The following is a 17,503-nucleotide window of genomic DNA, read 5'->3' as shown; positions in this document are numbered from 1 at the left end:
CCAAGGAACCCGCACTCAACTGCACAAATAACCCCCTCCTCTTGCTCCCTACCTTTTACACATACAAGTGATTTAAAAATAAAATAAAATTTATAACATCCCAAAGTTCTCGTGAAGATAGGTCACCCTCCTGATAACCACATTTGTTCTAACTTAGCATCTCTGCATTGTGGTCCTGACAGCTTGTAGCATCTCTGCAGGCAATACCTCCTCTTTGATGTCTTCTATTCTCTTCTCAGAACTTTTGTTTTATTGTTTTCTGTTCTCAGATTCCATTAAACGGAGTCCTATTTTCCTTCTTAATAAGTTCTGGAATAGGTACTGTCAAAGAAAGTATAAGAGAGAGAAAAAAATTCTGGAAATAATAAGCCCATTTCATTAAAGAACAGTTTCAGAAGGCCAAAGCTACACAGTACACTATTAGAAATCATCATTTAGATAAAGTACCCGTGTCCTCTGCTAAAATTTTTAACGTGGATTTTAATAGGAATAGAAAAGGTATGACAAGAATCATTTTCCCTCACAATGATTTTGAGAAGAGACAAAGATAACATAACCTTATCTGTGTGTCCTGTTCCAATGAAGATTTTGCTGATGAACATGAGATTGTTTGGAGCTCCAGACCTTGGGTATAATTTCTCTCTCCTCTCTGAAAGTGAGAAAAGCTCCATCCATATAAAGAATAGAAGATGAGGTAGTCAGAGTAACACAAAATAGGAACCAGAGCACCTGCATGAGAGAAAATACTGGGTGGATAAAGAGCATTGTCTGGCTGCACAGTGATGGGGTTCTCATTTCTCACCAAAGACAGGCAGCATCAAATTCCATCTCTTGTCTTTATATAACTGGATTATTTGCTAAAAGCAGGACACTAATATTCTCTGTCACGTCAATTGTCATTTGTGGCTGCTGTTTAATAAAGCTGTGTGACAACAGTGAATGAAAGTGGGGGAGGGCCTGTGGATTTTAGACAGAGACACTTTGGTCACATGGAAGAGCTGAACAGAGAAAAGGGAAGGGAACTGACTGGAAAATTTTGTGGTCGTATTATATCCTCAAAGAATATTTTTAAAAAGAGTTGTGTTGAAGTGTTTTTATGCTCTCTGGTGATTATATCTTGATAATACATAGAAGCAGAGGAATAAAATGGTTTCGTTAGCCACAGATCATTGACTCAGATTTGTAGGGCCAAAGATTCTAATGCCCATTCCCACTGCTGGCTCTATACTATTGTTTGGGAAATAAAAGAAGATCCTGGAAATGGGGGAATTTCTAATTGGTTCTCAGGAGAACAGCTGAGTGCACTGGAAAAAAAAAAAAGCTTCAGTCTGGCTAATGGGAGCTACGTGTTATTTCTAGTTGTGAAATATAGGGAAATAATCACTGATAAAATAAAAAAATCTATTCAAAATTATTCTGGGGAGATATCTCAGGAGTTAAGAGCGCTTACTGCTCTTGCAGGGAAACCAACTTTAGTTTCCAGCACCCACATCTAGTGGCTTTCAACTGATTGTGATTCCAGTTCCAGGGGACCAAACCCCCTCTTCTGGTTTCCAAATACATCTGTACAAATGTTGCATGTGGTCATTCAAGCACACCCCTGAACAAAATTAATTTTAAAAAGCATTACTGTAGGATGACTGTTTCATAATGACATGGGCAGGAGTGCATATACTGTTGGGATGTCATATTCAGTACACCCTGTAACTCTATTGAACCATACCCTTAGTTACAGACAATTGGGTAAAATTAAATAAGTTTCTAACATTATAAAATTACTTAGACTTAGAGATAATTTAAATCTATCCTCAAAGATTAAAAAAAAGGGGGGTTACTATGTATGGTTTTGGTTTCCTCACTGAACTTAAATAGCTTCCTAATTATAATGAGGAAGTTGAGTGTTATGTGTCTGCCAGTTGTATTTTGGATTTCTACCTGACACCAATCCTCAAATTCAACTAAAAGATAATATCATAAACAGTACACATATGCCTAACATTGGATTTCTGTTGCTGTAATAATGACCATGTCCAAAAACAACTTAGAAGGAGAAAATGTTTATTTCACCATATAGACCACAGAATATCCCCAAAGGGCTCCAGGACAAGGGACTAAGACAGGAATCTAGAGGCAGAAACTGAGGTAGAGGCTATTACTTAGAAATACGACTTACTGGCCTGCTCTCTGGTTCACATTAAACTACTTTTTTAAATACAGCCTAGGCACACCTGCCCAGAGATTATAATGCCTACATTAATTTTTCATGAAGAAAATGCCTGGGGCATGCTCACAATAAAATCCAACGGAGGGGAAAAATTCTCAACCTAGGTTCTCTATTTCCAGGCATTTCAAAATTACTAACAGGTTAGCCATTGCAGCAGGCCATTACAGGTTGGCAATATGAAAGAGTACCACTGGTTTTCTGGGACATTAATACTAGTGAATGCAAGTCTGAGTCCTTCTGCCAACTGAATGAAATTCATTCCCTTTAATCTCCTAGATTCTAGACCTCATGTTATTTGTAATACATGTCTCCAACCACTTCTCCCTTTCCTCCTCCTCCTCCTCCTCCTCCTCCCCCCCCTCTCTTTCTCTCTCGCTCCCTCCCTCCCTCCCTCCCTCCCTCCCTTCCTCCCTCCCTCCCCCCATTGTCTTTGGCTCCCCTTGTCTCTCTTTCTCTCTTTTATGTAGACTGATATAAGGACATTGGGTCAACTTACATTATACAAAATTTTTTCTTCGTGTATAGCTTTAAACTCTGCCACATCATAAGCAGAACTACAATAGAACAGAAATGATAGGACCAAATTTGCAATTGATAACCATAGGGAGGTGTGTGCATTAGATGTTCCTTTGTCCTAGCTATGATGCCACATTAATTCAAACATTTGCTTTGCATCTCTGTATCCTTATTGTGGGTTTGTCCTTAGTATTTGTGTTTTTTTTTTTTTTTTTTGTCTAATCATGTGTCTTCCACATCCTTATTTCTTCGAGAAATTGTTTCATTTTATATCAGCTTTCTATAAATTAGAAATAATAAACACAAGAAATATTTTAAATTCATTCAGTGCAGAAATGCACGTTAAGTAAATTATTTTGTTTACTTATTCTAATGTATCATTTTAAAAACTGCTATGTTTGAAGTCATTTTTATTGACTAAAATGTAGTCTTAAGTGGAAACCAAAATAACAATTGGTATCATGAGTATTGCAATCACCATTAGAAGCAGAGTGATATTAGAAACAGTTTGTCTCTTAAAATAAATAGATTATTTGTTACATAGAAGAAGAAAATCTTAAAATGTAAAGCTTCTCAAAGATCAGGCATAAAGCAATCAGTAGGAAGAGACTGGTCATCTTTCTACATTCTTTAATCATGATGCACACTCTGTAGACATGGCCTACCATGAGCTGAAGAGGATATTATTAATCATCTTACTATTGCTTAATTCTGCGTTTTTTTTTTTTTTTTTTTTTTTTTTTTGTCTTCTTCAGGTAGTGCTGGAACCCCAGTGATGTTTAACAAAAATGGGGATGCTCCAGGGCGTTATGACATTTTCCAATACCAGACAACGAACACCACCAACCCTGGTTATCGTCTCATTGGACAATGGACAGATGAACTACAGCTCAATGTAAGTCCTGATTGATCCTCTCCTTGCTCAATTAGATGAGTGTTTCCTGTTAATATGCTTCTGCACATATAAAAGTGACTGTGCAGTTTTTATCCAGGCTTCATGAAGAGCAGATAACCTTCCAAACAATAATACTGTAATAACAATAATAATGACAGAATTGTATGCAATGAGTTTTTCCTTTTTACATATATTTATTAAGGTGGTTGGGGGAATACAGACATGTGGAGGTCAGATGACAGTTTGCAGAAGTCTGCTTTCTTCTTTCACTATGTGGGTTTCTGAGTTTAAACTCAAGTCTTCAAAACTGACAGCAAATGCCTTTATGTGCTAAGCCAGCTTGAGGGGATGACATTGAATTTGTACCCTAGTCTTAAATTCTGTGAAATCCTTCATTTAATCTGACTTGAATTCTTAATAAGTTAGCTAATAACAATTTTAAAGATTCTTCATGAATGGAAACTCTTACTTTCTCATTTGACAATAATGTTTTATTAAATGATTGCAATATTAAATTATTTTATGAATTATAATCTGAAACTAATATTTTGTGTCATATCTCCATCTTTCTATAGAATGTGACCTCAAATGAGCATTTCAGTGTTACAGTTAAAGACAAAGAACATTCCCTCTTATCCACCATTATGTCCACTTTGGTCCTTGAATGGGTTGGGTGAAACACTTGCAAACTTGGGTTAAGGTAGTTCATACACAGGACCACCTGATTTATTAGATCTCTGACTTAAATATTGAATTTATCTAGGAACATCTTTATAAGTATCCACAGAATCATATTTTACTGAACATTTGGATGTCCTGTAGTCTAGTCATGCTTTCAGAAAAGTTGATCATCATACTCATTCTCTGATTCAGTCCTTTCTGTATCTCATCAAAAGGGAAAATTTATGACCTTGGTGTCCCTGAGTCTGTACCCCAAGGAGGCAATATACTGAAGAATTAAATAGAAGATGACACACACAAGGTGGGCCTCTTTTGGAGTCATGAGAACCATAAGTGTGATCATCTAGGAAGAGAGATACAGACTCAAGGATGAAGTGTTTAGAAAACTCACTGTCAGAGAAAAAGATGAGAGATGAATTGAAGTATCTGTGGAGTTGTTTGATAGTTTTTCAAAATAACGAAAATAAAAAAATAGGGATTTCATAAAGTCACTGTTTCTAATAGCTGACTTTAAGAAATTCCTAAGAAAATGGATGCATCTAGAGAATATCATCCAGAGTGAGGTAAGCCAGTCACAAAAGAACAGACATAATATTCAGTCACTGATAATTGAATTCTAGCCCCAGAAAGCTCTGAATACACAAGAACCAACTCATAGACAATATGAAGCTCAAAAATAGAAAGGCCAAAGCATGGTAGCCTCAGTCCTTCTTAGAAAATAAAAAAAAAAAAAAAAAAAAAAAAACAAGTGTATAACAGCATCTCAGAGTGGGGTACACCTAGACCTTAAATCATTAATAACTCAAAAGCTAAGAAGATAGCCTCGTGGCATTTTTTGTTATTTAAAAATCATTATATTTAATTTTTACACACCAAGAAAACTTTGATTATTTCCATGTTACATTTTGATTTACATGTACTTTATGCTCATTGTAACTAGTAAGATTTCAATGCATACTATCAATCCTTTAAGAAAAATAAAAGGCAGCTCAGCTGCTTTGTCAAGTGAAATAAATAAACGAATAAATAAATAAATAAATAAAATTAAAAATAGGAAAAAAGGCTGTGACTAGAGGAATTGGTGAGAGCACTACTGGCTGGTTATAGAACTCACACATTGACCTCTGTTCAATTTACTTACATTTAGATGTTCTCCCTCATTAAGGACACTATCCAAATGGCTATGATCTGGTATCTACGAATAATGGAGTCGGGTAGCACACGCCAAGTATGACTAAGGACAAATGGCAAAAAAAGCAGCTGAAACTATGACAAATTTAAGACGCACTAAAGTTATATGCAAAAGCAATAAACTAAAATAAAATGAAAAGATAAAAGAGACTCCAAGAAGGTAAATACATGATTGAGTGATCAAAAGTTAGGATCAAGTATATAATGCTAGAGTTTGAAAATTTGTGGCAAGATGGCAGCCAGTTTGAGTCTAGTCTGGGTTACAGCAGTCATATTTTTGTCTCTGAGATCTAAATAATAATGAAAATGATGATGATAATCATCATCATCATCATTATCATCATCAACAACAACAACAACTCTAAGAGCAAAATAAAAACAGTGTGGCCAGTTTTTCATTGGTGTCAGTGGTACAAATGCAATCATCGGAGATTTAAGGTGTAGAGTCAAGACTTGTAGCATGTTGACCTATTGAGGAATTTAATATCACACCTAGGAAAGCAGATTAAATAGTTTCATCAGTGTTTTTCAGCATCCGTGCATCACCACCTATGTTAAGTATCTCACAGGTGTGAGTTTTCCATGTAATAAGAGTTTTTATCTGTTCCATACCAGTTAAAAGATTGTTGTGTTAAATATTAAAAATGGTAGCTACCTGTTCCCACACGTTCTTCTCTGCACTTCTGACCTGGGTGGTCTGCGAGCCACACAGCCACAGAGCCATGCTCAGTCAGACACCCCAGTGTGGCACATCGACACACTGTTCTCTGGCATTAGCTCTAGCATCAGCAGGCCATATAGAACATACATTAATTCATCTCAGTGGTGACCTCTCCCCTCTGGAATCTCTCTTTAGGCAGAAGGCCACGCATAAACTATACCCAGACTCCAACTAGCCTGACAAATTCAAAACTCCAGAAACTTGTAACTTAAAAATGGATTTAGCTCAGCTATTCTCAGTAAATTTTACACTCCACAAAACATCCACACCATAAAGAAAATAATATAATAAAATTTGCCTACCTAGAGAAGACAAATTGTCCTACAGAAATCTATCCCTTCTAAAATATTCATTACAACCTATAGCTACTTAGAGACACATGGAAGGCCATCATCTCCTTCCTCCATCTTACCTTTCTCTTTTTGCTTCTCAGTCTCCTCCTTCTAAAACTTTGTCTCTGCCTATCCTTCCTTCTAGTCCAGTGACAGGTTTTGTGTCAATCCTCTTTTAATTTCAACAACAAATAATGATGTGGGAATCCCTAAGCATGCTTGGCTTTTTGTTTATTTGTTTGGTTTGGTTTGGTTTGGTTTGGTTTGGTTTGGTTTGGTTTGGTTTGGTTTGGTTTGGTTTGGTTGGTTCTTGGTTTTATTAGAACTGATCCCTCAACAGAATTGTGAACAACTGGCCATGTGGCAAATTGTTACTTTTTGTTACTTATACACCCTTCCTATGATAAATACTATGATAGGAAATGGGTAGATACAGAATGGAGATTATAAAAAAAGGCAATCCCACATCTTACATAACTGACCATATAGCATGCAGCTATAAGGTACACAATTAAAGAAACATGCATGCAAAAATTCCAAAGCATGATTGAGAGATAGTAGGAGAAAGGATGCTGGAAATGGGAAGTGAGGGACTTTAGGGATTAAAATCCACCAATGTGAGTAATTTGAGTAATAAATAGTGTAGCCATGACACTGTTAAGCAGAAGTCATAAAGGTATCAGACTACCAAGCAGACCTAATAATGCTGTTCCTTGTACACCATGGGAAAACTGCCTACTTTTATCTCTGAGATAGTTTAAAATCCATTAAAAGGTAAATTAAGAAAAGTATATATATATATATATATATATATATATATATATATACATATACATATTTATATATATTTATATACATATATATAAACTAAATTAAAGGATTTTAAGATATATTTTAATGTCTTAAAAATAAAAATTACTTGGAGAGGCCTGGAAGTTAGATTAATGGATAAAGTCCTAGCTGTACAAACACAAGGTCCTTAGTTTAATTCCCAGCACACACATTTAAAAATATGTAATAAATGTGGAGGCAGACATTTGTCATCTCAATGCTGAAAAAGCAGAGACAGGAGCATCACTATGATTCAGTGTCCAGATAGCCTAGCATATTTGTTGAACCCCAGGTTCCAGAAAGTGACCCTGTCTCAAAGAGCAAGGAAGACATCTCCAAAAGAACAATGCTAGAATGTGACCTTTTGCCTTGTCAAACATGCAACACATTTGTGCACATGTGCATACAAACACACAGACATGCAGAAAGACATAGACACACACACACACACACACACACACACACACATTTGCTGCAATGCATGTACTTTTCTTTGTTGGAGAGATATTAAATTGGAAAGGAATGAAGATCAAACATTAATCTTTTTCTGTTCTCTGAACAGAATAGGCGTGGGCATTCCTAAACCACGTTCAAACCACTCTCAAACTTCACTGCTCATCATAACTATCTGGAGGTTCATAATTCTAGAAGTAGGGCCCATCCCTTGAGTTTGATTTATTAGATCAAAAGCTTATGCAGAACCAAATGTTTCCCTTTCCAAGATATCCCTAGTGTGCGCTGCTTGTCCTTTGAGATTTCCTGCCTGAGAATTCTATTTGACCATGAAAAGGAAGCTAACTGAGTGGTAGATCTGTATTTCTTAACAAGGTGTGTGATTCCTGGCAATCTTTAGAAGAGAAAGCATGCCAGAGTAGGAGAGGTGAAATAAGGAATAACAATTATTTAGAATTTTTTAAATATGTAGGGCTTCCTAGATCTGTATGAAAAAGATGAACAGGAAGAAGGGTATGGAGGTACACCCACAAAATTGTCAGTTTCCAAAGTATAAGTGGCTTTAAAAATACATTAGGACAGAAACAAAGAAAAGAAATACTCTCCCAGGCCTTCAGTATTATATTGAAAATGATACCATTATTCTCTACTACTTCATACAGAAGAAAGTTTAAAATAGTATATCCAGTATGCCTGAAAAGTTAAATCAACCACATTCTTCAGATTTTTATAAGGTTCTGGGAGGAAGATTTGAGATCTCTGGCCTGGCATTAGAAGGGTGTTTCTTTATTACACTTTATAACACTAGGAGTAGTGTATTAAGGTGAGAAGGTCGGAAAACTCACATCTCACATGTATGTCTTAGTTTACTCTTGCATTGCATGAGAAGTATAACAGTGGGTAACCAAGGCACACACAGGGATATTCTGACAAGAATAACCAATGGTAAATGACATGCCCGTTGAGTTATGTTGTCTGAAAAGAATGCCACCTTGTTGAAACTTTTCACTATTGATGTAAATTTAATCACTTGAAGAAGGTGGTAAAAATAAAGAGGAATTCTAGTACACACAAGGAACAGCACCCTGCACACCTGGAAATTTAGAGCCATGGGCCCAGTAATTCCGTCCTATAACAAGTCTCCTGCCTAACATAATTTGTCCTCATTGTCCTTTTTGTAATGACTACTGTGAATCAGGCCTTTTCTTTGCCTTTTAAACTGCTAGTGTGGAACTTGAGCAAGGACTATGATCTGTTCACTTTCTTCTTTTTAGTGGAACAAAAAAAAAAGCTTTTCAAGTAATGGTTCTACTTCTCATTGACAAAAACCCAAGGGTGCTCTTCCAGTCCCCGGCCACAACTGTTCTAGCAAATGAAATTTTTAGGAGTGCTTCCTCTGAGGTCAGTAATTGCAAATTAGTTTCTGAGCCAATGGTGTTTTCAGTTTTTCAACATCCCAGTACTGCAGAGCAGGCTGCCCAGCTTTTCAGAATGTGATTTTCCTGAATATGGGTGCCTACTGGTGTGCCATATATTACAGAGCATCTCATGTGCCCTCCCCACCAGTGTTGTAGCTCTGAGACTGTAGCTCGATAAGAGATAACTATATGCTATGAAGATAGAATATTTCTGCATGAACAACAACTACAAAATTCTGCAAAAGCGAATTAGAGACAAAGAAATCATTTACTTGGCCATTGGTAAATTCCTATAGGAATAAACTTGACTCAATTGCTTGTGTTTCTATTGTGCTGTCAAGAGATTCCATAAAATAAGTACAAGGGGAATAAGGAAAGGGACTGGTTTGGGCAATGAAAGCCCATGAGGATGGTGGAAAAAGCAGAGCTGGTTCTGAGAGCAGGAATTCAATGAGTGGTTTATAATATACACAACACATTTTGGGATGACACATAGTTATGAGTTTAAGGTAAGCTATAAAAATGTATTAATTGATCAGTGTCTTAAATGATCATGTTTTTCTTTAACGAAATGAAACAAAACATTCTTAACAAAGTGCTGTCTCAGAATTGAAACCTGTATCAAGAAGGAAGAAATGAAATGAGCATACTTAAACCTTTTCTATACCTGTGGCTAAAGCAATGTGTAGACTATTTGTTATAGAAACATAAGTGATTGCCTTTTGCTTATATATATATATATATATATATATATATATATATATATATATATATAATATAATATAAAAATTATTTGCCAACCCCATTCTGGAACATATTGTTCTTTCCTTTTTAAAAAATAACTTTTTTGCTTTTTAACAGTATTATCATTACCTTATCTGGAATAAGTACAAAATTCAGACATTTCCAAACTGTTAATCATGCAAGTAGATGAAATTCAAATAACAAAACATCAAAGTTTCTTTATTTTCTTAATATTCATTATCATGGTTTTGTGCATGAGTGTGAGTATGTGCACCACAGAGGGAAGAATAAAGGGTCATATCCCCTAGAACTTGAGACACAAATTATAATGAAATCAAACTGGGGTCTTTTGGAAAGCTATGCACTTTCTTAACCAGCAGCCATTTCTCTAGCTGACTTTAGTGCTAGTCTTAATGTACTATTACTAGAAGGATTTATTGACATAGAGAAGAAGTCAATGGGATCTTGCTGAGCCTTGTATAAATAGTTTCAATTATCATAAGGTGCCCTCTTCTTTGCTACAGAGGAGTAACTTGGGGAGATACTAAGTATCATTGGGATTTTTCAGCTCTATTACTTTCTTTCTTTTGACCTTACACTTAATACTTGGATATTCAAAACTCCAAGAATTGATTACAGGTGGGGGTGATGTTTTATGTGTGATAATATGCCAAGCATTATAATATTGTTAATTGGAATGTAAATCTATTGAGAGGGAAGAAAGGATTTTTTTGTACCCAATTCTCCTCCCTTACCTTCTGTTTCTTTATCAGTGGTTTGTAAATTTAGGTATAGCAACAGATTCAGCGTAAGTTAAACAGGGTAACCATAGTGATATTGAAGGACACTGAGACAAGCTGTCTACAGAAAAAACACTGTGTAAATACTGACCTGTCTGAGTAGTTGTGATTCTTTATATATGCTTGGCCCAGGGAGTGGTGCTATTAGTAGTTGTGGCCTTATTGGAGTAGATGTGGCCTTGTTGGAGTAGGTTTTTCACTGTGGGCATGGACTTTAAGACCCTTGTCCTATCTGCCTGAAAACCAGTCTTCTTTTAGCAATATTCACATGAAGATGTAGAACTCACAGCTGAAGATGTAGAACTCCTGTACCATACTTGCCCAGATGCTGCCATGCTCCCACCTTGATGATAATGAACTATACTTGTAAACTGGCCCCAATTAAATGTTGGTCTTATAATAATTGCCTTTATCATGGTGGTTGTTCATAGCAATGGGGAACTTAACTATGACAGAAATCATCATGGTATTTCTGTGGAACCCTGCATTTGAACCCATGGTATATATTTACCAGGGAGGCAAAACTTACAAAGAAAAACTAGACTTTTGTCATTCTGCATAATCCTCAGCAAACTCTTCTTTAAAGCTTCTCTCTTCTGTTATCATTACATTTGAAGAATTCAAATAAGAGAGAGTTCATTTACAACTGTACCAACCATTGTAATTAACAAAGAAAGAAGAATCAGAGCATGAGAAACACCTGTAGCCCAAGTACTTGCGAGTAAAAAGTTGGATGTCAGGAATCCAAGGCCACACTGAACTACAGTAGTCAGGTTCGGGGATGGAGAGATTCCCTAGGAAATCTCAGAGACCCAGGATGAAGGAGGCTCCCAGGAGTTGATGTAGTTGACCTTAGCAGAAATGCCCAACATTTGGGATATGGAACCAGAAAAGACTAGTCCTAGTAGTCAAAACATAACCCCCATTTGAGAGATGTGGACACTAACTCACCTACAACACTCTTGATGTATAAAGTTGGTCCTGTTTAAAAGAAATGCAGAGATTGAAGAAATGGCCAACCAGTCAGCCAATTTTGAAACCCATCCCATGGGAAGGCACAAATCCCTCTATTAATGGTGTTATGTTGTTCTTGCAGACAGGAGCCTAGCATAGTAGCCTTCTGTGAAGCTCTACTCAGCAGCTGACTGAGATCTATGCAGGTACCATGAACAAACATGGTTTAGAAGTCAGGGACCCCTGTGGAAGAATTAGGGAAATGATTGTAGGCCTTCAATGAGAAGGAAAATCCACAGGAAGACAAACAATGTCAACTAACCTGGACCCCTGGGAGTTCCCAGAGACTAAGCCACCAACCAAAGAGAATACAGTGGCTGGTCTGAGACCCTGGCACATAGGTAGCAAATGGCAGATCTTTCTGTTCTCAGTAGGAGAGGATGTGCCTAATCCTGCAGACTTATGCACCAGCGTGGGAGAAAATGAGAAGGCAGGAGGATACCTCTCAGGGGAAAAGGGGAGGGGTGACAGGAGGAACTCTGCAAGGGGAAACAGGAGGGGCAACATTTGTGATATTAATAAATGAGTAGAAAACTTAAAGGAGTACCTAGTAAAGCTACCTTCTTCCACCAGGTGTTGGCGGTAGTGAGGGAGTTGGAAGATCTGATTACATGTGTTTAATTACTAGACCCCACAACAGGATAGGAGAGAACCATGTCCTGAGTTGTCCTCCAACCTCCATGTGCATTTTCTTTGACATAGGTCACAAACACACATTAGATTAATTAATTATCTAATTAAGCAAATTTTAAATTAATGAGCTAGGTGTAGCTTAATGGTAGAATGCTTATGCATATGTCTTAGGCTTTGGGGCCCATAAGCATCAGTAAAGAAAAGTGGAAAATGGGTCTGGGTATTGTTATCCTGAGTAGAAAAGAAAAAGAAAAATCAACCTCCTTTTATTGGGCAGAAATTTTCATGGCACTAATTAAAAGTTAATCTCTAAAACTTTAATTTTGTTAAATACTGAATCTTTCACACAATTAGAATTTCAATTGTCCAGACATTTGAAGACCCATGAAGAGCTGATTTCCAAAATTACCACTGAATATAATTGGGCATCTCAGAATCAATACTTCTTTCCACCTGTAAATCTACTAATCAGTCAATTATTTGATCATTGCAAATTTAAAATGTTTATTAAAAAGACTAATTGCCCTTCATTTTTAATGTAACTCAATAACATAGAGGAATAACTATACCTATACCTATGTTGTCAGAAGGAACAATTTGTGAGCTGTCAAAATACAGACTTCCAGATGGAAAGACATTTGAGCAATTAGGAGCATCTGCTCACTTGCACAAGACCAAAGCTCAGCTCCTAACACTCAGGTCAGGCGATCGACAACTCAGCTCCAGAGGATCTATTGCCTTCTTATCAAATCCATAGCCATGACACTGGGATGGACATAGACATAAAACGATAAAATAAAATAAAATAAATTCTAGCATGTCTTCAGCTTCAGATTAAAGATTTACATAATGAATTCAGCTTATCAGTAGACATCATTAATAGCTCTTTTCTCTTAACTTGAAGTTAACTCTACAGCCTGTGAAGGGTTTGTTTAACAGGCTTTTTTGGGAAGACATAACATACAGGTCTACTTAGCCCAGAAGGGGAGTCTAGGTCAGACCAACTTCAACAGTCTATCAATGTCCAATTTGTCCAGAATCTTCCAAATTTTTATTTTCTTGCACATGAGATATTTGAGGACATTTTGTTTACCACCTGAGGTTCATGTGCTTCCTCTTCCCTAAAGTAGGTAATATATCAATTTGGAGGGAATGCTACAATTCAGAAGAGCGTGCCAAACTACAGAAGGTGAACCTCTGGGTGGATATAAGTCTCAGTTCTACTGTTATTAGCTTTCTTTCCTTTTTTTTATTGAAGAACTTGATTTAAAAAAACAAAGATAAATGTGCAAATTTTAAGTATTTTTGCATAAAAGTATACGAATACATTTTTGTCATTGCTTGGCTTTTTTAAAAAATAAGGTTTGATAGTGTGCATTAAGATCTTACTAGTTACAATGAGCATAAAGTACATGTAAAACAGGATGTAACTAGAAAACTAGTCAAAGTTTTCTTGGTGTGTAAGGAGTAAACATAATGGTATTTTCTTTTTTTTTTTTCTTGAACTTCACACAGTCTGTGACTTGTTTCTGGGGTGTTCAGAGCTTTCTGGGGTTAGTATCTAATTATCAGTGACTGCATATTATGTCTGTTCTTTTGTGACTGGTTTATCTCACTCAGGATGATATTCTCTAGATGCATCCATTTTCTTAAGAATTTCATAAGGTCATTTTTTTCTGATAGCTGTTAGTAGCTTTCAATAAGAATTAAAGACATAGTTGTTGGACAGAGTCACTGAGTTAAATACATGTTACATACATGAGATGTAGCAAATATTCTGCACTCCTTAGCCACTGTAGCAGCAGAGACTATGACCATGGAGCAGTTAGTTCTGCACATGACCTGTAATTCTTTAACAGTTTAATGCCTAGTATTAACTAATTACTTTTCCTTGTGACTTAGCATTTAGCCAAATTCTTAGCATATAGAAATATCTAATTAAACATTAAATGAATGAGATGAAAAAAATGATTATTTTATACAAAACATTTTAACAGCATCTCAATGCCAATTGAAATGCAGAATTCAACTCTAGTTGGGAATTTAGCATTACTCAGTTAAAGGATTTTGGAACTTGATCTAGAGCTGTTCAGATTGTACACACCTTTAATCCAAGTACTTGGAAGACAGAAATAGACATATCTGTGTTGAGTTAGAGGTCAGAGAGGTCTACATAGAGAGATTCGTATCAGATATTGCTGCATAAATTAATATATATATATATGTGTGTGTGTGTGTGTGTGTGTGTGTGTATATACATACATACACACACACACACACACACACACACACATATATATATATATGAATCCCACGCTACAGCCGGCAACTACCAGTCAACAGACGAGCCTGTTTTCAGCCCTGGAGCCAGCCCCATGCTTTCAAATTCCCAAAGCTAGTTGGGGAGCAAGCACTTCTTGCAAACCCACACTTTAGCCACCATATCTTTCCTTTTGAAACCCAATTAAGTTGCCACATGAAGGAAAATACCAAGGAACCTTAGTTGAGAATAAACAAGTAAACTCAATCACGGGTGCAGCAACTAGTGTCCTAATTTAAGCGATTCTAAATTATAAATCCTTCTGTAACAGATCTGTCAACTGAACCAGGAGTCCTCTACTACATATATTTTCTCTCCATCTTCTCTCCAGTCCAAAGGAAGCATCTTTCTCCTACCTAGCCTCATCCTCTCTCCAACACAGAGTCCACCTGTTTCTTGCCCAGTGATTGGTCCCCTGAAAGCTTTATTGATTAGGGGAAGATTCTGCCACAAGATATTGCTACAAAGTTAGACCATGACTCATAAGAAAAGCGACTTGATTTACCATCTTGGTTCCAAAGTCTCCTTTAAGAGCTCTCTATGCTTCTTCAGATCACATAGATGAAATTGCTCTTAAGACGATATGGCAGAATGAAAAGAAACAAGTGGAAAAATAATTAATTGGGTTTTTCTCTTATTGATCTGTACTTCTGGAACTGTGCTGGTGGCTTTCAGCGAACATGAGGTGGGATTACTGCTCTTGAGGCATCAAGTCAAGCACAGGAGTCATTGGATACTTGTGTTTTCAGTACAGTGCACTAAATAAAAAAGGATGGAGCACAATCACATCTCCTGCGTTGCAATCTCCTCTTTCCTGCTGTTTGGAGGACAAATGAAGTTAGAAAGATTTGAGGCTACGGGTATCTGGTGTGTAATTATTTCTGTGTCCAGTTGTAAGCTCTTTGTAGCTTCACAAAGGGGCATGCTCTGAAAGGATGGCTGTTAGCTCACCACCAGGGTGGCAACAACTACTTTCATTTCTCAGCATGTCTGCTCTGAAATGGTACAAAAGACACACCCCAGTGTCAACAGCTCTGCATTTGTCAGCCTACCACAGATGAGCAATCTCAAGCTGAATATAGCAGGAATGTTTAAACATTTTTGTGCTCTCTGAAGGGTCACTTTTGGCAATATATGACTTATTTCTGCCTAGCAAGAGCTGGCTAGGTTTAAATCATGGCTTCTCACTTTACATAGGTTTGTGTTCTCTTACTATCATGGACAAGATCATGCCCTCCATCCTGTCACCCAGCTGACCCTTCTTCCATCCACAGAGCCCCGATTATTCTCACAATCATGTAATTTCACTCACACAAACTGGACTGCGAGTACAGGCTGGCTTACTGCTACTAACTTGATGTGAGCGTATGTTTCACATTTTATTTGTAGTCTTGATAAACTGGTATCCAGAAAATCAACAATAATATATCAATAGAGTTAATGACCTAAAACACCCCTAAGTGGGTGATAATACTTTTTACAGAAGGTCAATAACTGCTGTCCATAAGAGAAAGATACCTTCATGGAGACAGTAGCCTTGTTTGGAAGCATCTTTGCACCAGTTACAAAACATGTTGGAAATGAAAATGACAGCTTTTTTTCTTGGTTTGTCAGCATTTCTTCATGAAATCAGTGGTGTATAGTTTGGCTCTTTCTGTGTGCGTCTGGAAGATTAATAGTATTTATAATAATTATAAATATGGCTCCACAAACATGTGCATTACAGAAACGTGAACCCCCATAAATTCTTGTTTGCATGGTAGGCATTCAAGCAAATCACTTCATATTTATTAATATACTCTGGGCTTTGCAGGGAAGTTTTTGCATTTCATTCCTATTTACATTAGTCTCAGGCAAGGTGTATGTAGGAGAAAGGAAACAAAAAGGATGGGTTTAGAGAGTCCAGCTATTCTATCAAGAACTGATCCTCATTATTGCCAATCCAAAACTGTGAAATGTAATAATGTAAATTTATGTGCCCTCCCTCTAACTCCTTTGCTTCTAGCAAACCAAAAACTTCTAGAGTGATCTTGTTATGTCTATATTAAAATGTTGGAGTTACATCTGAAGTGTTGCCAGTAATTAGCAGATGACTTAAAAATGGTATACTACAAAAGACTCATTTGAGTCCCAGCCTTTAAGACTAAGAGCTTAACTAAAATTATATCTAACCTAATATAGTAGTAAGATGTTCAACACTGTAGGCAATAGCTCAGCTAACCAGCTGATGAAATGAAAGATTTACATGGCACATAGTATGGGGGTTTTTATATAAGCCTCGGAGCTTATTCTTTGGGAGCCTGTGATGAAGTAGAGGATAGAATCAGCTACTCACCTCAACATGTGCAGGAAGCAAAGAGGGACACAACACTGTAACCAGAGTCTTGGTATCATTTCAATTATTTCCACAATGACCCAGAACCTCCTATCAGAACACACATCTTAATCTAGTTCAGCACAAGTTTGTTAGCTGGTACTGGTTTATGCTACTAGAGTCTGATACTAAGAAGTTTAGATAGACATACTTAAGTATAGTGCAATATTAAAAAATGTTTTCTGGTAACTTTTTTCAATTCTAAGTGTACAAGAAAGCTTAAGACTTGACTATATCAAATTATTTTGCAAAGTTTATATATTCTCTACCATGAAGATGCGTTTTGAAGGCTCGAGAAGCTAGTGTATAGTCTCAGTAATGTGGATAGCACAGAAGTCACTAGGCTGTAAAGTACA

General features: G+C 36.7%; 1 protein-coding gene across 2 annotated transcripts in view; it reads left to right on the top strand.

Moving 5' to 3' along the window:
- Positions 1–17,503, top strand: part of GRM7 (glutamate metabotropic receptor 7) — a gene marked incomplete at both ends in the record, with an annotated part of 887,413 nt that overhangs the window by 620,683 nt on the left and 249,227 nt on the right. For both annotated transcript variants that reach the window (XM_080914160.1, XM_080914159.1), the window contains one exon: positions 3,496–3,635. In XM_080914160.1, coding sequence (XP_080770286.1) covers positions 3,496–3,635 — 140 coding nt within the window. The remainder of the gene's footprint in view (positions 1–3,495; positions 3,636–17,503) is intronic.

Source organism: Micromys minutus (assembly GCF_963924665.1).
Source record: "Micromys minutus genome assembly, chromosome: 3".
NCBI classification, from domain to species: Eukaryota; Metazoa; Chordata; class Mammalia; order Rodentia; family Muridae; genus Micromys; species Micromys minutus.
The sequence above is the reverse complement of the archived record's forward strand: the minus strand, read 5'-3'. Positions and strand labels throughout refer to the sequence as shown.